At 42.0% G+C, this 27,312-nt stretch overlaps 1 protein-coding gene across 1 annotated transcript; it reads left to right on the forward strand.

The window, feature by feature from the left end:
* Nucleotides 1-378: 378 nt before the first annotated feature.
* LOC121629575 (carnitine O-acetyltransferase-like) lies at nt 379-24,690 on the forward strand. Its single transcript, XM_041969216.1, has 14 exons — nt 379-616; nt 1,457-1,747; nt 1,910-2,028; nt 14,572-14,625; nt 14,756-14,921; nt 15,009-15,183; nt 17,173-17,351; nt 18,853-18,953; nt 19,033-19,152; nt 19,226-19,348; nt 19,466-19,601; nt 23,187-23,249; nt 23,799-23,936; nt 24,040-24,690. The coding sequence occupies exons 1-14, from the start codon at nt 590-592 to the stop codon at nt 24,253-24,255; spliced, it is 1,908 nt and encodes a 635-aa protein (XP_041825150.1). The 5' UTR covers nt 379-589; the 3' UTR covers nt 24,256-24,690.
* The last annotated feature ends 2,622 nt before the right edge of the window (nt 24,691-27,312 follow it).

A 27,312-nucleotide genomic window follows, 5' to 3' on the forward strand; every position in this document is an offset into this window, starting at 1 on the left:
GAAATACAGCGTCAATGTTTTATGTGAACTTGTTAAAGAAGTAAATAATTATCAACATTTTATATAATATATATGTAATTACAAATTTTGCTATTTTCTCTTAATGTAGTTTTGGTTAATATAAACATAAACACACACACACACACACACACACACACACACACACACACACACACACATATATATATATATATATATATATATATATATATATATATATATATATATATATATATATATATACAAAATAAAGTTCATAAAAAGCTATATGCTCATATAGCTAATAGCTATATTGTAATATAGCTATATGCTACATCCATACAGCTCTGTGGCATCAGCTTATTAGATGTAGTTGGTTTAAAAACAGTGTTAACCCTGCACACACGCAGCACATATTTGTGAGCGTGTGACAGCCGTTTCATCCAGTCCTTTATTTGAGCAGCTGCTTCTGTAGCTGAGAAATCAGGTCTGTTTCTCGTGCTTGTCAGTGCTTCTGAGTACCGGTGCATTAAGACCGACCTGAGGAGCTGGACTTTGCTGGACTTGGGTCGCTGGCAGGTCGGTTTGTGGGCGTTTCTCTGGATGCAGAATGTGGGGCATTTGCGGCAGAACTGTGGTGAGTGCGCATATCTTGTTGAAACGTCTGTTTATAGTGCTAAGCTAACTTTTGCGGACTGTGATTATTTGTGACATTGACTTGACGACAGCTTTCGTCGACTTGTATTAGCTTTAATGACTCCTGGTGATGAATTAGTTAGTGTCAGACGGCAAACGCCCGGCGGTGACGGCATGTTTGTTAGCTAGCGGTTAGCAAAGTTTGCCTTAAATGAACCGAGGTAGCTAGCGGTGGTTGCTAACATTCACACCGGCTAACACAAGTAGGTGAAAGGTGAACAGCGGATAATTAGCCAACAACAAAAATAGACAGAAACACCGCAGGTGTCTTATTTACTTTACTTTGAGCTTTTGAATCCAAAGTCATTACTTGTGTTTGGCATCAAACACAGAATAGGCTGTCTTGTTTGAACATGTTGTACATTTTAGATAAAGTTATCATCCGCAGCTTTGACAGGTAGTATTCTGTCTTAGGCGACCTGCTTTTTCACACCATGTTTAAATATTTTTACTATAAATCCAACAAAGATGAAAAACAGTTTTAAAAAAATCCATTGTATTTTATGTCAGGTTGCTTTCTGCAGGTGATTGTGTTGCGTTTGAGGTAGTCACGTGATCTTGTACCTATTACAATAACCTGGACATTAGTATGCTTTAGCTGAGTTTAACATCCCTGGTACCTGTAAGCATAATGGTGTACAACAATAAAAGTCAATAAAAAGTTCACATTGACATGATTTAGATTTACATGTAATAAAAGCAACAATATGAACATGTAGTTAAATTCCTCTTTTACTGCTTCGTTTTCTTTTTTTTCCTCAAAATGTTGTGCCTTCCAAAGGGGGGGATGGCAAAGGCTTGTGGGTTCGTAAGACCCAGACACCTGGTCAAGCCCGTATCAGCGACTCGTGTGGCTGGCAGATACCTGACCCACCAGAGGGGGTTGCCATGTCTGCCTGTCCCCCCTCTGCAGCAGACCTGTGAACGTTACATCACGGCTCTGGAGCCCATGGTAGAGGCTGATGAACTGATGCACACAAAGCAGCTGCTGGAGGAGTTCAAGAAAGCCAGTGGGCTTGGAGAGAGGCTGCAGAAAGGCCTTGAAAAGAGAGCGCATGGCACTGAGAACTGGGTAAACTCAAAAACATGTTTTTGTACTTGAATAAACTCTGACTCTTCATAACTTGAAAAGCAAACTGAGCTTGTTCTAGTTTCAATAGATTTCTGTCTTACTCATCACGTTATCTTCATCCCTGATTGATTTATGTCTGCTTCTCTCTCTGTGTGTTTGTAGCTGTCAGAGTGGTGGGTTCAAGTGGCTTATCTTGAGTACCGGATGCCAGTGGTGGTCCATTCAAGCCCTGGGTTGGTCCTGCCCCGCATGGATTTCAGTGATAAGCAGGGGCAAATCAGGTGATCAGACACAACTCAAGACATTACAGTGTGTAGAATATTTGACGTGCGTCGTGTTATTTTATGCTTCATGAACAATCTGGTTCCAAAACTGTTGGGTCTCTGTGTAACATGAAAATATGAGATCATTGTAAATCTGATGTCAGAGAAAATGTCCAACAGTGTCCCCATATTATACAATGTCCCATATTACACATATTTTTAACAATTTCATGCGGCATTCAGAGGTCCAACAACGTTGTTTTCAAAGTGTTTTACCCCAAATTCAGCCGTGGTCCTTCATCTCAGCCGTTCCAGACTTCCTCTACTGAGAACGGCTGTTTCTGAACCTTTAAATGTTCATGAGTGGAGCCTGGACACGCCCCTCTCTGGGACAGGATCCGGCTTTCGCAGGCGCCCGCTCAGTGAATTTTAGAGGGCAGGCTCAGCTAGCCGGGGACAGGTCAATGGCAGCATCCACTACCGGGGGCAGAGTTTATTTCCTGTCGTGAGGTCCAAAAGGGGAAGATCTCAGACTCACAGAGACTCGACAAGATCAACATGGCGCGCTACTGAAACAAACGCCATACAGCCTGACTAATGGAGGCAAGAAAAAAAGTTCGATATTCCAAACCACACCAACCCGGTCACTCTGGATCACAGCGAAGAAGATCTCACCAGCCCGACGGTTTCATTCATGAAAGCTTCCAGTGGATCCTGATGGGGAAGTCCAACAACGCTGCGATGACGACCTCCAAAACCGGCTCCTGCTACAAAAGGGTTCGCCCGGCGGGTTCCCCCGAAGCTACCAGCCCAGTTTCTCCAACCAGCAGCGATACGACGGGAAGCTATCCAGCCTCGATGCCCGGCTCTCCCTGCTGGAAGTTCTTCATCGTGAGTTTCAGTCTTTAAAAGAACATTTGGAATAAAGCCAAAAGCAGGTGGAAGCTGTTGCTACGGAGAACAAGGCCCTCAGAGACTCGGTGGAAAGCCTTACTGAAGGAGTAAGCCGACTATTAGAGGAAAATAAAAAAATGAAAGAATTAGTCCCAGCCTTCAGGCTCGTAGCATGAGAAATAACTTAGTTATTTCAGGGATCCCTGAGCAGGTGGAGGAAGATACAGAGGCAGCTGTTAAAAAAAAAAAAAAGGAAAAGGTAAAAGCCATCTCCTTTCATCGAGTTCACCGCATAGGAAAAAAAAACCGGAGGGCAGACCCAGGCCGATAGAAGCTAAATTCGTTCTCCACAAAGAAAAAGAAGAGGTGAAGCGTTGTGGCAGACAGCTTTGTGGGACTGACCTTAGTATGAGCGATCAATTTCTCAGAGAAATCCTGGAGCGTCGCAAGATCTTGTTCCCCATCAGGAGAAAATTCCTGGACGGAGGAGCCCGCGCAGTCATCTCGGTGGACAAGCTTTACGTTAATGGACAGCTACATCGTGACCATAACACCACTCCCTGGCTCTACTGACCTCAGATATGTATCCACACAATGCACACTTTGCACAGGTGTTATAAACGCTAATCAGACTCACTGGGCTAAAGTCACAGAGTTTAATGTTTGTTGACAATAGACAATAATACTGCCAGTTTCTAAAGTTCACAAATATGGACTTATTTTTTATGGGTTCATTTTCTTTTTTCATACTTAGATAAATCACTTGGAATGTGCACGGAGCTGGGACCAGAGAGAAGAGACTAAAAATCTTTAATAGATTAAATGATCTGCAGGCAGACATTGTGTTCTTACAGGAGATTCATATGACAAAAACATCAGTTAATGCCCTCTCTACAACCCAGTTTCCTCATGTTTACTCAGCCTGTTGTAACTCCAGACAGAGAGGGGTGGCCATTCTGATAAATAGAAAAATAACATTCACAGAAATCAGCGTTATCACAGATCCAGAAGGGAGATTGATCATAGTAAAATTATCTATTCAAAATATGAAGTTATGCTTAGCTAACTTATATGGCCCAAATGTTGACGATCCCTCCTTCTTTCACTCTTTCTTCACATCACTTTCTGAACACACAGATAGCACACTGATCGCAGGAGGGGATTTTAACATGGTTCTGGGCTCAGCTGATAGATCTAGTAACACTGTAAACCATCGAAACTGGAAATCCACAAACACTGTAAAACAATATATGGAAGATTTTGGACTTTGCGATATATGGCGGTCTTATCACCCTAATATCAGAGAGTACACCTTCTTTTCCTCAGTTCACCATTCATACTCTAGGCTAGATTATTTTCTGGTTAGCAGCTCTTTGGTAAGTGAGATTTCAGAGACCCAGATTCACCCCATCACTATCAGCGACCATGCCCCAGTTTCCTTTACTTTGAGGAACACGAGAATCACACCACCGACTAAAAGCTGGAGATTTAATACAGCGTTGCTTAAAGATCCCGACTTTATCAGCTACTTCACAAAAGAATGGGCTATATACTTAGAAAACAATGACAAACCAGGAGTCTCAGCATGTGTTCTGTGGGAAGCAGAGAAGGTGGTAATGTGAGGCAATATTATCTCTTTTACATCACATAAAAAAAAGAAAAAATATTAGAATTAGAAATAAGAATTAAATCATTAGAGGACGCCTACAGTGCTTCACCAGATGAACCAACGATGACCCAAATAAGGAAGCTAAACTGGAATTAAATGAAATAATTAACAAGAGAACAGAATTTCTGGTGCAAAGATTACGCTTGGAGACATTTGAACACAGAGTGTGTCTCAAACCGCGCACTTACATGAGTGCACTGGAAGGTAGTGCGTAGTGCACACTAAGCACTACCTTCTGTAGTGACACTTTGTGGGTAAGTCCTGATCCAAATTGAACACTAACGTTTTGCACTTACTGGTAGTGATGTACCAGCTTAGCAGCGCCGCTCCGTTAATATACTTTTTTTTTTTCTTCCAAAATCACGTTAACATACGTGTTTTTATGTCATCATACTTTTATGCTATTAAATGCCTTTAAAATTCCTCATTAACAAAGAACCGTGGCCTCCACTGTATTAATCTATGATAACAATAGAAACCATCAGCACACGTTCATGTGTCTTTGCGTGTCTCCCCCATACCTGTTAGTATAAAGTGCAATTTAAAACACTGAAAAACAGCTTTTAAATAAGCAAAGATATCTTAACTGAATTAAAGTATGTTACATTATACATGTGTTTTATTGGTGTTTACACTGATACGTTCACGTCTGCAACAGGAAACCGATTATACTAGAAACCATCATTTAAAATATGAAATGCAGTAATGAAGACGCTAAAACAGGGATGCAGAAAACATTTTATTTAAACTTTTTATTAAATCATTTCTCTCTTGCCGCCTCCTCTTCTCCACAGCAGCGTCCTAGCCCGCAGGTGGTAAATGCCTCAGTGCCACTGCTGGCTCGGTAGTTTGATGCCACAGTGACCTACGGTGAACACAAAATGGAAGTTTATATAAAAGCAAACATTATTATGTACTTTATGGGTACTTTGCAGACGCTTATCTAAAGTGATGTACAATCAGCTACGGGTTCGTCAGCGGTACCATGGAAACGGACCGGTTCTCTAACCAGCGGTGTTTCCAGATCAGTTTTCAGATCAAGGACCATTTCGTTTACGCCAGAGACCCCGCAGTGCTTAATCTGGAGGTTCAACAATCATGAATAAACATACGGAACCTATAGCATTAATCATTTTTAACACTTATAGCCCATCTACATCCGCAAAATCGGCTATAAAACTGCTAACATTTACGTTGCTAACTCTACTGCAGCCTCCAACAAATGATCAGATCCATAACTGTCATCAGGGATAGAAGAGATAAGAAGCATGCTGCAGTTTATATTAGAATTACGATCAAATAACTTCATACAGTAGAAAATACTCTCCGCCTGCATTGGTACCGCTGAGTCGGTGGCTGCCAGCTCTGAAAAACTGGTTGAAAGTCCCTCCCCTTCCGCTACGTCAGCAAGTTTAGTGCGTGTAGTGTCCATCGTTTCGCACTAGAATTTTTGGCCGAGTTTAGGGCAGCATCCGGGTACTTTCAGTGCACTGAGTTTTTACTGAAATTTCTTTGTCAGCGCACTAAGCACTTAAATGTAGTGTCCGAAGTATAGAAGTGCGCGGTTTGGGACACACCCACAGTAATAAATCCGGAAGATTTTTAGCTAACCAGTTAAAAATAAATAAGGAAAAATCTACCATATCAACTGTTAAAGATTCAGTAGGTAATATTAAGCATGACGCAGATGCAATAAACAACATCTTTACAGATTTCTATAAAACTCTGTATACATCACACTTAGATCCATCAGACAATGATATCCATCATTTTCTTAACAACATAGATCTTCCAGGTTTACAGCAGGAACAAGTCACGGCCTTAGATTCCCCCCCTCACAGTGGAGGAGCTACATGAAGCCCTTAAACATATGCCCTGTAAAAAAGCCCCAGGTCCGGATGGCTTCCTAGCAGAGTTCTATAAAGAATTCTGGTCAACACTGGCCCCTACATTTTTCAAAATGGTGACACAAATACAGGAAAATGGTTACTTACCCCCAAAAATAAACTCTGCCACCATTACTGTACTATTAAAACCAGGTAAAGACCCAACAATACCATCTAGCTACAGACCCATATCACTGATAAATGCAGACCTTAAAATAATTTGCAAAGCATTAGCTGGTAGGTTAGAGAAAGTAACTCCTCTCATTATACACATCAAACAGGCTTTATAAAGGGCAGATATTCCTCTGTTAACATGCGAAGACTAATTAATGTAATAGATTATTCTACCATCAATAACCTGGAAACAATAATAGTTTCTTTAGATGCAGAGAAAGCTTTTGAACGAGTTAAGTAAAAAATATTTACAAAGGGGTACCAGACAAGGTTGTCCACTATCCCCCTCACTTTTTGCTATATTTATTAAACCGCTAGCCGCTGCAATTAGACAAAATCAAGCTATTAAAGTCATTCAGTCCAAAAATATATTTCATAAAATAAGCCTTTATGCTGATGATGTTTTACTATTCCCCCAGAACTCACAAACCTCTCTATCTGCCCCTGCCCCGTCGCGCTGGGGGCTCCAGTCTGGGGACCCGTCGGCTCTGGTCTGAGTGGGCCGCTGCTCTGTCTTTGGCCGTCCTGGGCTTGGTCATTATCCTAGTTTCTTTATGTATCATGTAGTACTGTGGTAGTTTATATTGTTTTTGTGAATACGGATTTAGGCAGCCTAGACAACTTTCATTCATTCATTCATTCATTCATTCATTCATTCATTCATTCATTCATTCTCTCTATACGATACGATTATTGTTTGTTTATACTGGGATTAATAGCTGCTACAGACTGGTTTATACTGGGATTAAAAGCTGTTAGAGACTGGTTTATACTGGGATTAAAAGCTGTTACAGACTGGTTTATACTGGGATTAAAAGCTGTTACAGACTGGTTTATACTGGGATTAAAAGCTGCTACAGACTGGTTTATACTGGGATTAAAAGCTGTTACAGACTGGTTTATACTGCGATTAAAAGCTGCTACAGACTGGTTTATACTGGGATTAAAAGCTGCTACAGACTGGTTTATACTGGGATTAAAAGCTGCTACAGACTGGTTTATACTGGGATTAAAAGCTGCTACAGACTAGTTTATACCGGGATTAAAAGCTGTTACAGACTGGTTTATACTGGGATTAAAAGCTGCTACAGACTGGTTTATACTGGGATTAAAAGCTGCTACAGACTGGTTTATACTGGGATTAAAAGCTGCTACAGACTGGTTTATACTGGGATTAAAAGCTGCTACAGACCGGTTTACACTGGGATTAAAAGCTGTTACAGACTAGTTTATATTGGGATTAAAAGCTGCTACAGACTGGTTTATACTGGGATTAAAAGCTGTTACAGACTGGTTTATACTGGGATTAAAAGCTGCTACACACTGATTTATACTGGGATTAAAAGCTGTTACAGACTGGTTTATACTGGGATTAACAGCTGCTACAGACTGGTTTATACTGGGATTAAACACTGCTACAAACTGGTTTATACTGGGATTAAAAGCTGTTACAGACTGGTTTATACTGGGATTAAAAGCTGCTACACACTGGTTTATACTGGGATTAAAAGCTGTTACAGACGGGTTTATACTGGGATTAAAAGCTGCTACAGACTGGTTTATACTGGGATTAAAAGCTGCTACAGACTGGTTTATACTGGGATTAAACACTGCTACAAACTGGTTTATACTGGGATTAAAAGCTGTTACAGACTGGTTTATACTGGGATTAAAAGCTGCTACAAACTGGTTTATACTGGGATTAAAAGCTGTTACAGACTGGTTTATACTGGGATTAAAAGCTTTTACAGACTGGTTTATACTGGGATTAAAAGCTGCTACAGACTGGTTTATACTGGAATTAAAAGCTGCTACAGACTGGTTTATACTGGGATTAAAAGCTGCTACAGACTGGTTTATACTGGGATTAAAAGCTGTTATAGACTGGTTTATACTGGGATTAAAAGCTGCTACAGACTGGTTTATACTGGGATTAAAAGCTGCTACAGACTGGTTTATACTGGGATTAAAAGCTGCTACAGACTGGTTTATAATGGGATTAAACACTGCTACAAACTGGTTTATACTGGGATTAAAAGCTGTTACAGACTGGTTTATACTGGGATTAAAAGCTGCTACAAACTGGTTTATACTGGGATTAAAAGCTGTTACAGACTGGTTTACACTGGGATTAAAAGCTGTTACAGACTGGTTTATACTGGGATTAAAAGCTGCTACAGACTGGTTTATACTGGGATTAAAAGCTGCTACAGACTGGTTTATACTGGGATTAAAAGCTGTTACAGACTGGTTTATACTGGGATTAAAAGCTGCTACAAACTGGTTTATACTGGGATTAAAAGCTGTTACAGACTGGTTTATACTGTAATTAAAAGCTGCTACAAACTGGTTTATACTGGGATTAAAAGCTGCTACAGACTGGTTTATACTGGGATTAAAAGCTGCTACAGACTGGTTTATACTGGGATTAAACGTTGCTACAGACTGGTTTATACTGGGATTAAAAGCTGTTACAGACTGGCTTATACTGGGATTAAAAGCAGTTACAGACTGGTTTATACTGGGATTAAAAGCTGCTACACACTGGTTTATACTGGGATTAAAAGCTGCTACAGACTGGTTTATACTTGGATTAAAAGCTGTTACAGACTGGTTTATACTGGGATTAAAAGCTGTTACAGACTGGTTTATACTGGGATTAAAAGCTGCTACAGACTGGTTTATACTGGGATGAAAAGCTGTTACAGACTGGTTTATACTGGGATTAAAAGCTGCTACAGACTGGTTTATACTGGGATGAAAAGCTGTTACAGATTGGTTTATACTGGGATTAAAAGCTGTTACAGACTGGCTTATACTGGGATTAAAAGCTGTTACAGACTGGTTTCTACTGGGATTAAAAGCTGCTAACCACTGGTTTATACTGGGATTAAAAGCTGCTACAGACTGGTTTATACTGGGATTAAAAGCTGTTACAGACTGGTTTATACTGGGATTAAAAGCTGTTACAGACTGGTTTATACTGGGATTAAAAGCTGCTACAGACTGGTTTATACTGGGATGAAAAGCTGTTACAGATTGGTTTATACTGGGATTAAAAGCTGTTACAGACTGGTTTATACTGGAATTAAAAGCTGTTACAGACTGGTTTATACTGGGATTAAAAGCTGTTACAGACTGGTTTATACTGGGATTAAAAGCTGCTACAAACTGGTTTATACTGGGATTAAAAGCGGCTGCAGACTGGTTTATACTGGGATTAAAAGCTGTTACAGACTGGTTTATACTGGGATTAAAAGCTGTTACAGACTGGTTTACACTGGGATTAAAAGCTGTTACAGACTGGTTTATACTGGGATTTAAAGCTGTTACAGACTGGTTTATACTGGGATTAAAAGCTGCTACAAACTGGTTTATACTGGGATTAAAAGCTGTTACAGACTGGTTTATACTGGGATTAAAAGCTGCTACAGACTGGTTTATACAGGGATTAAAAGCTGCTACAGACTGGTTTATACTGGGATTAAAATCTGCTACAGACTGGTTTATACTGGGATTAACAGCTGCTACAGACTGGTTTATACTGGGATTAAACACTGCTACAAACTGGTTTATACTGGGATTAAAAGCTGTTACAGACTGGTTTATACTGGGATTAAAAGCTGCTACAAACTGGTTTATACTGGGATTAAAAGCTGTTACAGACTGGTTTATACTGGGATTAAAAGCTGCTACACACTGGTTTATACTGGGATTAAAAGCTGTTACAGACTGGTTTATACTGGGATTAACAGCTGCTACAGACTGGTTTATACTGGGATTAAAAGCTGCTACAGACTGGTTTATACTGGGATTAAACACTGCTACAAACTGGTTTATACTGGGATTAAAAGCTGTTACAGACTGGTTTATACTGGGATTAAAAGCTGCTACACACTGGTTTATACTGGAATTAAAATCTGCTACAGACTGGTTTATACTGGGATTAACAGCTGCTACAGACTGGTTTATACTGGGATTAAACACTGCTACAAACTGGTTTATACTGGGATTGAAAGCTGTTACAGACTGGTTTATACTGGGATTAAAAGCTGCTACAAACTGGTTTATACTGGGATTAAAAGCTGTTACAGACTGGTTTATACTGGGATTAAAAGCTGCTACACACTGGTTTATACTGGGATTAAAAGCTGTTACAGACTGGTTTATACTGGGATTAAAATCTGCTACAGACTGGTTTATACTGGGATTAACAGCTGCTACAGACTGGTTTATACTGGGATTAAAAGCTGTTACAGACTGGCTTATACTGGGATTAAAAGCTGTTACAGACTGGTTTATACTGGGATTAAAAGCTGCTACACACTGGTTTATACTGGGATTAAAAGCTGCTACAGACTGGTTTATACTGGGATTAAAAGCTGTTACAGACTGGTTTATACTGGGATTAAAAGCTGTTACAGACTGGTTTATACTGGGATTAAAAGCTGCTACAGACTGGTTTATACTGGGATGAAAAGCTGTTACAGATTGGTTTATACTGGGATTAAAAGCTGTTACAGACTGGCTTATACTGGGATTAAAAGCTGTTACAGACTGGTTTCTACTGGGATTAAAAGCTGCTAACCACTGGTTTATACTGGGATTAAAAGCTGCTACAGACTGGTTTATACTGGGATTAAAAGCTATTACAGACTGGTTTATACTGGGATTAAAAGCTGTTACAGACTGGTTTATACTGGGATTAAAAGCTGCTACAGACTGGTTCATACTGGGATGAAAAGCTGTTACAGATTGGTTTATACTGGGATTAAAAGCTGTTACAGACTGGTTCATACTGGGATTAAAAGCTGTTACAAACTGGTTTATACTGGGATTAAAAGCTGTTACAGACTGGTTTATACTGGGATTAAAAGCTGTTACAAACTGGTTTATACTGGGATTAAAAGCTGTTACAGACTGGTTTATACTGGGATTAAAAGCTGCTACAAACTGGTTTATACTGGGATTAAAAGCTGTTACAGACTGGTTTATACTGGGATTAAAAGCTGTTACAGACTGGTTTACACTGGGATTAAAAGCTGTTACAGACTGGTTTATACTGGGATTTAAAGCTGTTACAGACTGGTTTATACTGGGATTAAAAGCTGCTACAAACTGGTTTATACTGGGATTAAAAGCTGTTACAGACTGGTTTATACTGGGATTAAAAGCTGCTACAGACTGGTTTATACTGGGATTAAAAGCTGCTACAGACTGGTTTATACAGGGATTAAAAGCTGCTACAGACTGGTTTATACTGGGATTAAAATCTGCTACAGACTGGTTTATACTGGGATTAACAGCTGCTACAGACTGGTTTATACTGGGATTAAACACTGCTACAAACTGGTTTATACTGGGATTAAAAGCTGTTACAGACTGGTTTATACTGGGATTAAAAGCTGCTACAAACTGGTTTATACTGGGATTAAAAGCTGTTACAGACTGGTTTATACTGGGATTAAAAGCTGCTACACACTGGTTTATACTGGGATTAAAAGCTGTTACAGACTGGTTTATACTGGGATTAACAGCTGCTACAGACTGGTTTATACTGGGATTAAAAGCTGCTACAGACTGGTTTATACTGGGATTAAACACTGCTACAAACTGGTTTATACTGGGATTAAAAGCTGTTACAGACTGGTTTATACTGGGATTAAAAGCTGCTACACACTGGTTTATACTGGAATTAAAATCTGCTACAGACTGGTTTATACTGGGATTAACAGCTGCTACAGACTGGTTTATACTGGGATTAAACACTGCTACAAATTGGTTTATACTGGGATTAAAAGCTGTTACAGACTGGTTTATACTGGGATTAAAAGCTGCTACAAACTGGTTTATACTGGGATTAAAAGCTGTTACAGACTGGTTTATACTGGGATTAAAAGCTGCTACACACTGGTTTATACTGGGATTAAAAGCTGTTACAGACTGGTTTATACTGGGATTAACAGCTGCTACAGACTGGTTTATACTGGGATTAAACACTGCTACAAACTGGTTTATACTGGGATTAAAAGCTGTTACAGACTGGTTTATACTGGGATTAAAAGCTGCTACAAACTGGTTTATACTGGGATTAAAAGCTGTTACAGACTGGTTTATACTGGGATTAAAAGCTGCTACACACTGGTTTATACTGGGATTAAAAGCTGTTACAGACTGGTTTATACTGGGATTAAAAGCTGCTACAGACTGGTTCATACTGGGATGAAAAGCTGTTACAGATTGGTTTATACTGGGATTAAAAGCTGTTACAGACTGGTTTATACTGGGATTAAAAGCTGTTACAAACTGGTTTATACTGGGATTAAAAGCTGTTACAGACTGGTTTATACTGGGATTAAAAGCTGTTACAAACTGGTTTATACTGGGATTAAAAGCTGTTACAGACTGGTTTATACTGGGATTAAAAGCTGCTACAAACTGGTTTATACTGGGATTAAAAGCGGCTGCAGACTGGTTTATACTGGGATTAAAAGCTGTTACAGACTGGTTTATACTGGGATTAAAAGCTGTTACAGACTGGTTTACACTGGGATTAAAAGCTGTTACAGACTGGTTTATACTGGGATTTAAAGCTGTTACAGACTGGTTTACACTGGGATTAAAAGCTGCTACAAACTGGTTTATACTGGGATTAAAAGCTGTTACAGACTGGTTTATACTGGGATTAAAAGCTGCTACAGACTGGTTTATACAGGGATTAAAAGCTGCTACAGACTGGTTTATACTGGGATTAAAATCTGCTACAGACTGGTTTATACTGGGATTAACAGCTGCTACAGACTGGTTTATACTGGGATTAAACACTGCTACAAACTGGTTTATACTGGGATTAAAAGCTGTTACAGACTGGTTTATACTGGGATTAAAAGCTGCTACAAACTGGTTTATACTGGGATTAAAAGCTGTTACAGACTGGTTTATGCTGGGATTAAAAGCTGCTACACACTGGTTTATACTGGGATTAAAAGCTGTTACAGACTGGTTTATACTGGGATTAACAGCTGCTACAGACTGGTTTATACTGGGATTAAAAGCTGCTACAGACTGGTTTATACTGGGATTAAACACTGCTACAAACTGGTTTATACTGGGATTAAAAGCTGTTACAGACTGGTTTATACTGGGATTAAAAGCTGCTACACACTGGTTTATACTGGAATTAAAATCTGCTACAGACTGGTTTATACTGGGATTAACAGCTGCTACAGACTGGTTTATACTGGGATTAAACACTGCTACAAACTGGTTTATACTGGGATTAAAAGCTGTTACAGACTGGTTTATACTGGGATTAAAAGCTGCTACAAACTGGTTTATACTGGGATTAAAAGCTGTTACAGACTGGTTTATACTGGGATTAAAAGCTGCTACACACTGGTTTATACTGGGATTAAAAGCTGTTACAGACTGGTTTATACTGGGATTAACAGCTGCTACAGACTGGTTTATACTGGGATTAAACACTGCTACAAACTGGTTTATACTGGGATTAAAAGCTGTTACAGACTGGTTTATACTGGGATTAAAAGCTGCTACAAACTGGTTTATACTGGGATTAAAAGCTGTTACAGACTGGTTTATACTGGGATTAAAAGCTGCTACACACTGGTTTATACTGGGATTAAAAGCTGTTACAGACTGGTTTATACTGGGATTAAAAGCTGCTACAGACTGGTTTACACTGGGATTAAAAGCTGTTACAGACTGGTTTATACTGGGATTAAAAGCTGCTACAGACTGGTTTATACTGGGATTAAAAGCTGTTACAGACTGGTTTATACTGGGATTAAAAGCTGTTACAGACTGGTTTATACTGGGATTAAAAGCCATGGATTAGGTTTAGTAATGTTTTGGTAAAGTAATGTTTAGTAAGTAAATCATTCAGCCTTAGTAAATTATCGTCTTCTTTGTCTTCAGGTTTGCTGCTAAACTCATCGCTGGTGTTCTGGACTTCAAGACAATGATCGACAAGTACGTGTTAAACTTAAAAAAGTCATTTCACCTGTTACAGCTTCGAGGTGCTTCTATCCTCCAGCAATGAAATCATTTAGCTTCGGATGTGTTTGTCATGTCCTGCGTCCTCATCCTGCATGTTTTCCAGTGAAACTCTACCAGTGGAGTACCTTGGAGGGAAGCCTCTGTGCATGAACCAGTATTATGAAGTGCTGTCATCCTGTCGCATCCCTGGTTTGAAGAAAGACTCTGTGGTGAACCACGCCAAGAGCTCGAACCCTCCCAGACACATCACTGTGGTGCATAACTTCCAGGTGAGGGACTTCGTTTTAAACCCCATATCTGTGTCACCCATACTGAGTCAGCACAGCAGGCTAACTCTCCGTCTTCCATGTGGAAAGTTCTTTCAGCTGGAAGTGTACAACAGCAACGGGACTCCGCTGACGGCAGATCAGCTCCTAGTTCAGCTGGAGAAGATCTGCAGCGCTTCCTCAGAGACAGAGGCCGAGCCTGTTGGCATCCTCACCACCCAGCACCGGGACTGCTGGGGGAAGGCCTACCTCAGGCTCGTCAGCGGTGAGTGAGGTCGTTCTGGATGTGAGGGACGGCTTCTAATAAGATGTATTAGATGTGATGCCCAGTACCGTCAGAAGCAGACACTTGTTGGTCATGCTGGAGGAGCAGGTAGTTTGTTTGCTGTTTTTGGAGCACAGGAGACCCAGTTTGGGAAGACTTGACTCAGATCTGATGACGCTCAGGCGACAACATTCAAGCTGTGCACCGAAGTAGTAAACTGGTTTAAACAGTTTAAATGTCTTGGATGTCTGAGCTGTTCTTAGCTGTCAAAAACTTTAGACCTGGGCTGGTCAACACGGATAAAAAGCATCAGCGTAAGAGCGACTCCGCCTCCCGTGTGTCCAGTTGTCTGCAACTCGTTCTGAATATAACTAAAGCGGTTGTGGGAGGAGTCTGCAGTAAAGCACTGCAATGACAGCTGCGCTCGATTTGAAAACAGCACAAATTGAAGGACAAAAATAATCGGACCATTTCATTTTTATGATCGTTGAAAACCCAGATCGTAATTGCCATTAAAATTAGATTAATTGCCCAGCCCTAGTGTAAGCCCAGCTTTAGAGACGATGTCAGTAAATACTGACTAACATCAAGAATAGACCAGAAAATCTGATTAGTAAATAGTTAAATAACATTTTGATGAAAATAAAACAAACAAGTAAATGAATAACTAGCTTCTGGGTGGGAACAGCGCTTCCAGTTTTACGGCCAGTTTCCACCGCATTCCGGCTGTGCTGCGGTTTCGTACCGACCTCCATCACGTCCAGAACGCAGCTCAATGGTTCAGATTGGGCCGGAGAGGAAATCAGATACAGGATCAGTACAGCAGCCAGCAAATTTCAAAATAAAAGCCTCCGTGCAGATTTGAGATTGCATAATATAAACATTACACCATTAACGGTCAGGGGGTCTCAGTGCTGTTTTTTTTGTTTTCATTATGGAAAACAAGACGTTTGTTGAATTGGCGAATTGGCTTCACGGGAGCTGCGTACCTGGATCCACGTCCGACATGCTCCTGGTGTCAGTTGTTGTGCTGTGGAGGCCGGAACGAAACCGTGGAGCAGCCGTAACATGGCTTCTTTTTACTGCACAACTTCACCCCCATGGTCTGAGCATTTTCCCACTTTAAGCAAAAAACATTTTTGCTCAAAAAACAAACAAAAATCATTAAATTGGAGTGGAAAAACTTCGTAGAGTTGCATGAGCTGATTCAGCCACTTTCTTCCGACTGCCTTTCCATCCGTCTGAGTTTCCGTCCGACTGCGTTTCCGTCCGACTGCGTGTCCGTCCGACTGCGTGTCCGTCCGACTGCGTTTCCGTCCGACTGCGTTTCCGTCCGTCTGAGTTTCCGTCCGTCTGCCTTTCCGTCCGTCTGCATATCCATAAACATGAGGCTAGCCTTTCTAAACATACAGTTAATTATTTATTGTCATTCCAAGCTAACGCTCAGCATGCTAATCATATTAATCATGCTACCAACATATTTAACACTTATATGAGGAGCTTTAGAGAAGTCATGGGCCTCGTCCAGTTGAAGCTTTCAAAGCACCTCATGAAATCCTAAATGTTGGCAGACATGGGCTTTTTCACTTTGTAGGTTTTTATCTGGCGTTTCCCTCCGCCATGCTGCAGGTACCGCATCTGTCCTTCATCCTGCATGCAACTCTTTGTTCTAAGCGCTAAACTTTATTATCCATCTGAAACGGGAGAAACAGCTGTCAACCTCGTTTTACTTTGAATTTAAATTATATGACACAACTGCATCCATTCAGAATCGTCCCGTTCAGGATCTCCATTCGTCTATCAGCACCTCGAATGTTCAGCACTAGAAACGTGTGTGATGAGTGATGTAACTAATCATGGGAGAATAACAGGTCTGATGAACAGATGAGTTGGAAGGTGTGTATAACAATCTATAGGAAAACAAGTCTGTATCTGGTCAGATCTCAGATCTGCTGTGTTTCTAAGTGTACCTGAACGTTGTGTGTCTAGATAAGACCAATAAAGAGTCCGTTGGCGCCATCCAAAGGAGCATTTTTACGTTGTGCTTGGACGGAGCAATGCCTCAGGTTGCCGACGAGACGTACCGAAGCCGGGCTGCCATCCAGATGCTGCATGGAGGAGGCATCCGGGGAAACAGCGGGAACCGCTGGTTCGACAAGACGCTGCAGGTGACCGCCTCGCCATCCTCCACTGAGATGTCAGCCATGATCCAGGACAGAAACGCTGATGCAGCAACCTTCCAGCGTTTGGCTCGGGCTGGCGGGTTCTGCTCAGTTGGTTCAACCTCTGTGCTACCTGCAGAGTACTGCTTCATGCTGCTTCATGCTACTTCATGCTGCTTCATGCTGTTTCATGCTACTTCATGCTGCTTCATGCTACTTCATGCTGCTTCACGCTACTTCATGCTGCTTCACGCTACTTCATGCTGCTTCTTGCTACTTCATGCTACTTCATGCTGCTTCATGCTACTTCATGCTGCTTCACGCTACTTCATGCTGCTTCACGCTACTTCATGCTGCTTCATGCTACTTCATGCTGCTTCACGCTACTTCATGCTGCTTCATGCTACTTCATGCTGCTTCATGCTACTTCATGCTGCTTCATGCTACTTCATGCTGCTTCTTGCTACTTCATGCTACTTCATGCTACTTCATGCTGCTTCATGCTACTTCATGCTGCTTCATGCTACTTCATGCTGCTTCTTGCTACTTCATGCTGCTTCATGCTGCTTCATGCTACTTCATGCTGCTTCACGCTACTTCATGCTGCTTCATGCTGTTTCATGCTACTTCATGCTGCTTCACGCTACTTCATGCTGCTTCACGCTACTTCATGCTGCTTCACGCTACTTCATGCTGCTTCACGCTGCTTCATGCTACTTCATGCTGCTTCATGCTACTTCATGCTGCTTCACGCTACTTCATGCTGCTTCTTGCTACTTCATGCTACTTCTTGCTACTTCATGCTACTTCATGCTACTTCGTGCTACTTCGTGCTGCTTCGTGCTACTTCGTGCTGCTTCGTGCTACTTCGTGCTGCTTCGTGCTGCTTCGTGCTGCTTCATGCTGCTTCATGCTGCTTCATGCTACTTCATGCTGCTTCATGCTACTTCATGCTGCTTCATGCTGCTTCATGCTACTTCATGCTGCTTCATGCTACTTCATGCCGCTTCATGCTGCTTCATCTAAACTTTTCCCAGCTTGTCTCAGATCCCATTCCAGACATTTTAACTCAAACTGTAAAAACAGTAACATTTTTAACCATAGAGTTTAGGATGAGCATTGTCTCAGATTCATGCAGTTTATTTTATTTCTTTTATTTAGTTTTATTTCAATTTATTTGACTATTTTTATGACTATTTTTGAGTTTAATATTTTTCCTTTATTTTTTTGTTTTAATTTATCTTTTTTGCTTTTTATTTGAATTATTTTCTTTGTTTAAGTTTTGTTTTATCTCATTTTTACTTTTTTATTTTAGTCTTGTTTTAGTTTTAATTTGTTTACTTTGTTTTTATTTTACTTTGTTTATGCTGTAAAAGAATTGATCATAGACATATTGAACAAGTCTTTGTGGCTTTCTTTACGAAACAGATTTTTCTGTAATATTTAATCTATTTTTAAAGCAGAAGAGGAATGAATTCCTTTTTCTTGCTCGTCATCTTTTACTCAGTTTATCATCGGCGAAGACGGGACATGCGGCGCAAACTACGAGCACGCCCCAGCCGAGGGGCCGCCCATCGTGGCCTTGATCGACCATGTGGTGGAATACACGTAAGAAATCCACAGGTTTGTCGGAAGAACGTGCTCAGAAACGCCTCTTTCTCATGTAGCATCTCTTCCCTGTTAACAGGAGGAAGTCTGAGGCGGTTCAGGCTGCCATGGCTTCTTTGCCCACACCTCGTAGACTGCAGTTCAACATCACAGCTGAGATAAAGAAGGACATCGAGGAGGCCAAAGTCAGCATGAACAAGTGAGCCTAGTTTACAGAATCTTTCTAAGACTGAGTGGCGTCCCTGTCCTGACCTCCGGCTCTGCCTCCTCAGGCTGGCTCAGGACCTGGACATGAAGGTTATAGTATTTGGCCACTTCGGAAAAAATGTCCCAAAAGCTTACAAGATGAGTCCTGATGCCTTCATCCAGATGGCTCTCCAGCTGGCCTACTACAGGTGAGATGATCAACACCATCAACCTGATGAGGGCTGAAGTTAAAAGTACAAGTAATACTTCTTTTTTAGAAACTAAGATCATTAGTTCCCTCAGTGTGTCTTCATGTCTGCTGGCAGGATGTACCAGCGATGCTGTGCCACATATGAAAGCGCCTCGTTGCGAATGTACCGGCTGGGCCGCACAGACACGATCCGATCCACCTCAAGTGCCTCGGCTTCCTTTGTCAAGGCCTTTGATGACCCCAGTAAACAGGTCTGCAACCAGGTTAACTTTATCCCTTAAACCTCCATCAGGTCTCTCTCCTCCACCACCAGCAGCGGTGGTGTGTAGCTCTGTGGGGTAAATGTGATGGTTATTTAACCCTTTAGATGATCTACAGAAGTTTTCCAGCATTTCTGTCCCGTCCAGGAGGTTTACAATCCAGCCACTAAATGTAGTTTTATTCAGAGACTCTATCTGGTAAATCCACAATGATCCATGATAACAGCATTATTTATCACATTTCACCATAAAAACATCACCATCACTACTATGTTGCTAAGAGACCTCTATTTAGACCTGGACATGATGATGAAGCCACTTCCTGTCAGACTTTCCACCAATCAGAGAGCTTAGATTGACGGTAATGTCCAATCAGGAGCAGCCAAAGATCAACCAGTGAGCAGAAAGTTCTATGTGTGTGTGAAAAGAAGAAAAATAATGCTCCTCTATGGCTGGAATAAAGCCAAGAAGACGTTTCTGATGCACGGTGGCGCCACAAAGCAGCTGAGCTGGAGTTGCGTCATTTGGACATTAGACCATCCTGTTAAGTGTCCTGATGCCCATCTACAATGTCAATTCCAAAAATGTTGGGGAACTAACTGACAACTAACCAGGTCACCTGGCAACAGGTCAGTAACATGACTGGTATAAAAGGAGCATTTCAGAGAGGCAGAGTCTCTCAGATGGAAAGATGGACAGAGCTTCACCAATCTGAGACAAACTGGATCTAAAACTGTGGAACAATTTCAGAAAAATGTTCCTCAGACTTTGAAGATCCACCATCTACAGTGTAGAATATCATCAGAAGATTGAGAGAAACAGAAGGAATCTCTGTGCGCACAGGACAAGGCTAGAGGTCAAAACTTAGAAAAGGCCAAATGCTTCTCCAGGTGTTTCTGGTTTGTACCAGGTACTTTTCCAGCCTTTTCCTGCTCCTGTTCCAACTTTTTCCAGACGTATTGCTGCATCAGATTCACTATCAGCTCATATTTTCCATCACATGGTGAAATGTCTCAGTTTCATCATCGGAGATGTTGGTTATCTTCTACAATCGATTACTCCGATCAGCTGTGAGCCTACTTACTCGATCAGACATGGCAGAAATGTGCGCAATGACAGCAAGTTTCTCAGCATCGGATGTGTGGCAGTGATTTGGGTTTCTCCAGAAAGACGTGTAGCCGATGCAAGGTATGTCAGCGACTGGATTCCCATAAAACCAGCAACACAGCAAATCTGTTTAATCAATTAAAGGAAAACCACCTCAGTGATTACACAGAAAGCATGAAACTGCAAGCAGTCCACACAGTCTGCCAGTTTGGCACCAAGTAAACCTCGCAATTTATCCGCTACTAGCACTTTAGCTCTACTAGCTGTTTAGCCGCTGCTAGCTGTTTAGCTTTACTAGTGGTTTGCTGCTGCTAGTGGATTAGCTCTACAGCAGTCAATGTTTTGGTCATTTGCAGCCATTGTGCTGTACAAGCAGCATTCAAAGAGGAATAAAAGTTTTTCTACAGTTTGATTTACACTGGGGCTTCGGGGGTACCTTCATCAGTCAAGTGCGATCACGTATGTATATATAAATAAATGTATTAGTGCACAGCATGGTCAAAGATAACATTCTGCTGCTACTGTATGCAGTACATACTACTGCATGCAGTGCATATTACTGTGTGCTGCTACTACTGTATGCATTACATACTACTGTATGCTGCTACTACTGTATGCAGTACACTCCATATTCCCGGAGTACTCCCCCCCCCCCAAAGATTTCCCGGGGGACACGTTCGAATGCCTTCTCCAAGTCCACAAAGCACATGTAGACTGGTTGAGCGAACTCCCATGCCCCCTCAAAGACCCTGAAGAGGGTGTAGAGCTGGTCCACTCTTCCACGACCGGGACGAAACCCACACTGCTCCTCCTCAATCCGAGGTTCGACTATCTGACGAATCCTCCTTTCCAGCACCCCTGAATAGACCTTACCGGGGAGGCTGAGGAGTGTGATCCCCCTGTAGTTGGAGCACACCCTCCGGTCCCCCTTTTTGAAGAGGGGGACCACCACCCCAGTCTGCCAGTCCAGGGGAACTGTCCCCGATGTCCACACGATGCTGCAGAGGCATGTCAGCCAAGACAGCCCTACAGCATCCAGAGCCTTAAGGAATTCTTGGCGGACCTCTTTGCCCCCCGGGGCCCTGCCACCGAGGAGCTTTTTAACCACCTCAGCGACCTCAGCCCCAGAGATGGGAAAACCAGCACCAGCTACACCAGACTCTGCTTCCTCCGCCTCAACAATAGAGGCACGGAACACGGCCCACTCGGACTCAATGTCCCCTTCCTCACCCGGGACATGGTTGAAGCTCTGCCGGAGATGGGAGTTGAAACTCTTTCTGACAGGGGACTCTTCCAGACGTTCCCAGCAGACCCTCACAACATGCTTGGGTCTGCCAGGCCTGACCGGCATCCTCCCCCACCATCTAAGCCAACTCACCACCAGGTGGTGATCAGTTGACAGCTCCGCCCCTCTCTTCACCCGAGTGTCCAGAACATGCGGCCGCAAGTCTGACGACACGACTACAAAGTCAATCATCAAACTGCGGTCTAGAGTGTCCTGGTGCCAAGTGCACATGTGGACACTCTTATGTCTGAACAAGGTGTTCGTTATGGACAGTCCATGACGAGCACAGAAGTCCAACAACAAAACACCACTCGGATTTAGATCAGGGGGGGCCGTTCCTCCCAATCACGCCCCTCCAGGTCTCGCTGTCATTGCACACGTGAGCATTGAAGTCCCCCAGCAGAACGAGGGAGTCCCCAGAAGGAGTGCTCTCCAACACCCCCTCCAAGGACTCCAAAAAGGGTGGGTACTCTGAACTGCTATTTGGTGCATAAGCACAAACAACAGTCAGGACCCGTCCCCCTACTCTTAGGCGGAGGGAGGCTACCCTTTTGTCCACCGGGGTAAACCCCAACGTACAAGCGCCAAGTCGGGGGGGCAATGAGCATGCCCACACCTGCTCGGCGCCTCTCACCGGGAGCAACTCCAGAATGGAAGAGGGTCCAGCCCCTCTCAAGGGCAGTGGTTCCAGAGCCCAAGCCGTGTGTCGAGGTGAGTCCATCTATATCTAGCCGGAACCGCTCAACCTCGCGTACAAGCTCAGGCTCCTTCCCCGCCAGAGAGGTGACATTCCACGTCCCTAGAGCTAGCTTCTGCAGCCGAGGATCAGACCGCCAGGGTCCCCGCCTCTGGCAGCCGCCCAGCTCACAATGCACCTGACCCCTATGTCCCCTCCTGCAGGTGGTGAGCCCACGGTAGTATTTACTTTGTATGTTAGTAAAATCTTGAACTAATCTCTAGTTTCTTTAAAACTGACAGTATTAAAAAATGGTGATTAAAAATGGAGATTGGACAACATGAAAAACATCAATGGTGATCTGTTTTCTTCTTCCATATGGCCCAGCCCTGGCTGGATGACATGGTTGTGTTCTGGTTTTACATTTTGCTCAGCAGAATGAGTCCTGGTGAATGTGATGTCAGAAAGGAGACGCTCTCTCAGCTCATGTCTCATGTTCTTCACACAGAGCTCAGAGAAGGTGGATCTGATGGAGAAAGCTGTGAAAGCACACAGATCCTACACCAATATGGTGAGTCTTCACACGGCCAGGACAGCCAGATGGCTCAGACCTCTTCTAGTCCTCCTCCTCTGTCCTCATCGTGTACTTTTCTTCTACTCCTTCTTTGCTTCATTCCTCCTTCCTCTTTTCTCCCACTTCTTTTCTTCTTTTACGACTCCTATTTCTTCTACTCGTTTTCTTTTTCTACTCCTCATTCTTCTCTCTTCTTCCTTTTCTTATTGTGATTATTCTACCACTTTTACTTCATCTCCTTCCTCCTCTTTCACACTTTTCTTTTACTCCTTTTCTTCTTTTTTACTCCCATACTTCTTCTTCTCCGCCTCCTCCTCCCTCTTTATCTCATCCTTTTTTTTCTTCCTTCTCCTTTTTAATGCTTTTACTTCTTTCTTCTTTCTACTCACTATTCTATTGCTTCTTCCTCTCGTCCTCCTTCCTCTTCTTCTACTCCACCTTTTTTTGTCTTTCTGGTGCGTGGCTGTGTTCCTGCTTCCCTCCAGCAGTTAAATTAAACAGTAATGGCCGCCGGTGAGGTTAAAGGACTTGTGTGTTTCCTGCCAGGCGATCAGCGGCCAGGCCATCGACCGACACCTGCTGGGCCTGAAGATGCAGGCCGTAGAGGAAAAGCTTTCTGTGCCCGCCATCTTTAAAGATCCCGCCTACGCCAAAGCCTTGCACTACCAGCTGTCTACAAGTCAGGTACGTTCCTTTCAAACGCACCGACAGCCCGAACTAACAGAGACGTTCATGTCCAGTCTGACTCCAGATGAAGCAAAACGCCTCCATCTGTTTTCCTCTGAAGGTTCCGTCCCAGACCGACTGCGTCATGTGTTTTGGCCCAGTGGTACCCAACGGCTACGGCGTGTGCTACAATCCCATGAACGATCACATCAACTTTGCCGTGTCATCGTTCAACAGCTGTAAAGAGACGAACGCAGGACTTCTGGCCCAGGCCGTGGAGGACGCCCTGCTGGACATGAGGACGCTGCTGGATCAAACTCCCAGAGCCAGACTGTGAGCTCGCCAACCGCTCGGCTCACGGCGAGGCGTCCGGTTCGGCCTCTGCCATCCTCACCTCGCCGCGGTACGCCGTGCAGGAGATGCTGTAAATCCATATTAAATTGAAATCATGAAGCACATGTTTACAAGAGAATATGAACCTGGAACGTGTATGTTGTTGGATTATAACAATCACACCGATCAGCTGATTCTGGAGCAGTCGCTCACTTTGTTGATCTGTTTGGAAAATCCTGAACTGGAAATTGTTAGGTTTTAATCTATTGGTCCGACAACATTTCTTAATATTTTTTAAATCTATTTTTAATGCAATCACTCAATAAGTGACTTATTTTCTCATTTTTAGTTGCAGCTGAAGCTCACGAGTTCATACCTGTGCCTTCGACCTAAAATCAGTCCACACTTTGGCCTGTGTTTGATTTCAGCTTCTAACTTATTATAAATAATTAAAAGATATATTTACATCCCGGGCTGAGGAGAGAAGACCACATATAACTTCCACAGCTCCGTGTGGGCTCGTGGTTCTGCCTCATATATGGACGGATCGGATGAGATCAAAATTTCGGGGAGGATTTTGACATGAAGTTTTTACAGATTATACCTTTGGGATAGCAGCAGCTGTGGGACTTGTCTGGTATTTATGGCTGATTCAGAATCTGAGCTTTCTGTTAGTGTTTACATGCATAATGAGTTTATACGGAAGCCACGAGCGGACATTTCTCCCACCATTTATTTCTGGTGCTCTTATCTGAAGATCACAAGTTGCTTTTTCTTCTCGTCTTGGGAACTCCACATTTTCTTGATAACGACAGCCTGCACCCGGCTGCCAGCTTTGTTTTCGTGTTTAAGGCGAGTTCTAGAATTAGAAGTTAGCTGCTGATAGAGGTGGCATGATTAAAAGAAATAAAAGAAAGCACTAAACAGGATTAAAAGAAAGCATTTTTCTTTCCATGTCATGAATTATTCGTCTTGTGAAAACGATACTTGTCATATTGAGATAAATGATAGAGCTAACGAAGCTAATGCTTATATCAGGATTATGAGATGATATATTCCCGACTTACGAAAACATTCTTGTTGTCTCAGGATAACGGGGTAAATTCTTCTGGTATCGTGTCAGAATAATCCTGTTCTTTACAAGAACACAAGATAACTTTTGTGTAATAACATAATTTATCCTTGTTATAACATAATAACATAATTGGAAAAGCTATTAATTTATCCCCTGAAATTGTTGGGATTTTTGGATAACATAAAATATTCCATTAGCTTGTGATATTTATCTTACCTAGTTATTTCTAGAAAACAACATCATCATCTCACAAATCCGTCCTTGTTATCTCAGGATGAGATGAATTATTCCGTCGCCTTACAAAACCAATCTGTGGTGTGGATAAATTTTCTGTCCTCTTCAGAAGACGACGATAATAACGAGATGAATCCTGAGAAAACGATCGTTTCACCTACAAGATGAAGGATTGTTATGTCACAAAAACCATCGTGTACGTGGAGATAAAAATGTAATTTTTTCTGATACTTCACGAAAAAACATCTCGAGATATTGACATACTTTCTGTTATCTCACGAAAACAAACATTGTTGCAAGAAAACAGTGAAAAATTTTCTGTTACCTCAAGACAGCCAGTTAAATTCATCCTCGTTATCTCTGAAAAACGACATAGATTATTCCGTCATTTTGCAAAGATAATCCTTATTATCTTGAAATAACAACAAGATTGATTTGTTATCCAGTAAAAACCATCCAAGATTCGCTGAGTTAATGAGACAAACTTTTCACTTATCTCGTGTAAACAATCTTGAGATAACGAGATATTCCTTTAGCTTGCAAAAACTGTTAAGATGAAGAGATAAATCTTTACATCTGGGGAGATGACCCTTGCTGTCTCAGAATAACTGAAAAAGATTATTCGGTTATCTCGACAAACAATGTTAAAAAAATCTCTAAGCATGGTCACTCTCAGCTTCCATAGTTTGCGCTCCTGTCTATCAGTGTAACATATTTAATATTTCCAACCATTTTTCCAAAGTCTGACTGAGCAGTCTGGTCACATCTGGGTGACCGGGTTCCGGGTTTCGTTAAATTTCTGGTGACAATGATCCCTCCATCGGTAAACGGCTGGTTTGAAGCTGCCAGGTTGTAAGTGATTCCCTTTTATCTGTGATGGGCATGTGAAACATTTCAGGTTGTTAATAACCTTTACTTTAACACTGCACTTCTTGATTGACTTAAAAAGTTGTGGCCAGTTGTCATCCGTCCTCATGTGAACATCGCTAACGTGGAAATGAAGCTCATTTAATGAGGACTGAACGTTGTGTCATAGTGATAAGATGTTCTTGTCGAGGCGGAGGCACATATTTGCATTTCCTCTTTAAATAAATGATTATTTTTCAAATCAGTTTTCAGCTGTGACTGTTTTTGTCTTAAAGTTGATGATAGTTATGATTGTTGTTGGTAGCAGTGCTGTTACATCAGGGATGTAACAATACAATCATCTTCATCGATTCAGTCATCAATGAGCCGTTAGCGTCAATCGAACTGAAACTATGGATCAAACACGGATCCAGGAATCGTCTGTAAGATGTTCTTCAAAAGGAAAATGTGGAATGGTTTCTGTTTACTCACTTCCAACAACCAAAATACAGTGATCAGACTTTACTATTCTATCCACTTCTGTCCAGATAAAACCATCTGATCCACATTAGTCCAGGTTACCATAACTGTGTTCATAAACCAGTTCATAAAATAACGAGATAGCTAAGTAAACCATCAGGACCAGGAACCAGGGAAAAACTCAGTCAGAACCAGAACCGGGAAGAAAAAAAACCCATCAGAACCAGAACTATGAACCAGGAAAGAACGCAACCAGAACCAGGTACCAGGGAAGAACTTCATCACAACCAGAACCAGGAAGGAAGACCTTAATCAGAACCAGGACCAGGAAGGAAGGCCTTCATCAGAACCAGGACCAGGAACCAGGAAAAAACTCAGAGACGTGAGAAATAAACTGATCTTTACATTAAAGATCTGGATCAACAA

Source organism: Melanotaenia boesemani, chromosome 19 (genome assembly GCF_017639745.1).
Source record: "Melanotaenia boesemani isolate fMelBoe1 chromosome 19, fMelBoe1.pri, whole genome shotgun sequence".
Classification (NCBI taxonomy): domain Eukaryota; kingdom Metazoa; phylum Chordata; class Actinopteri; order Atheriniformes; family Melanotaeniidae; genus Melanotaenia; species Melanotaenia boesemani.

Excerpts from the sequence above, each read along its gene's own strand:
- LOC121629575 (XM_041969216.1), top strand. The coding sequence starts at position 590 with ATGTGGGGCATTTGCGGCAGAACTGTG. Across the intron at positions 2,029-14,571 it reads GATAAGCAGGGGCAAATCAG|GTTTGCTGCTAAACTCATCG; the intron begins GTGATCAGACAC and ends CTTTGTCTTCAG. Across the intron at positions 14,922-15,008 it reads CTGTGGTGCATAACTTCCAG|TTCTTTCAGCTGGAAGTGTA; the intron begins GTGAGGGACTTC and ends CCATGTGGAAAG.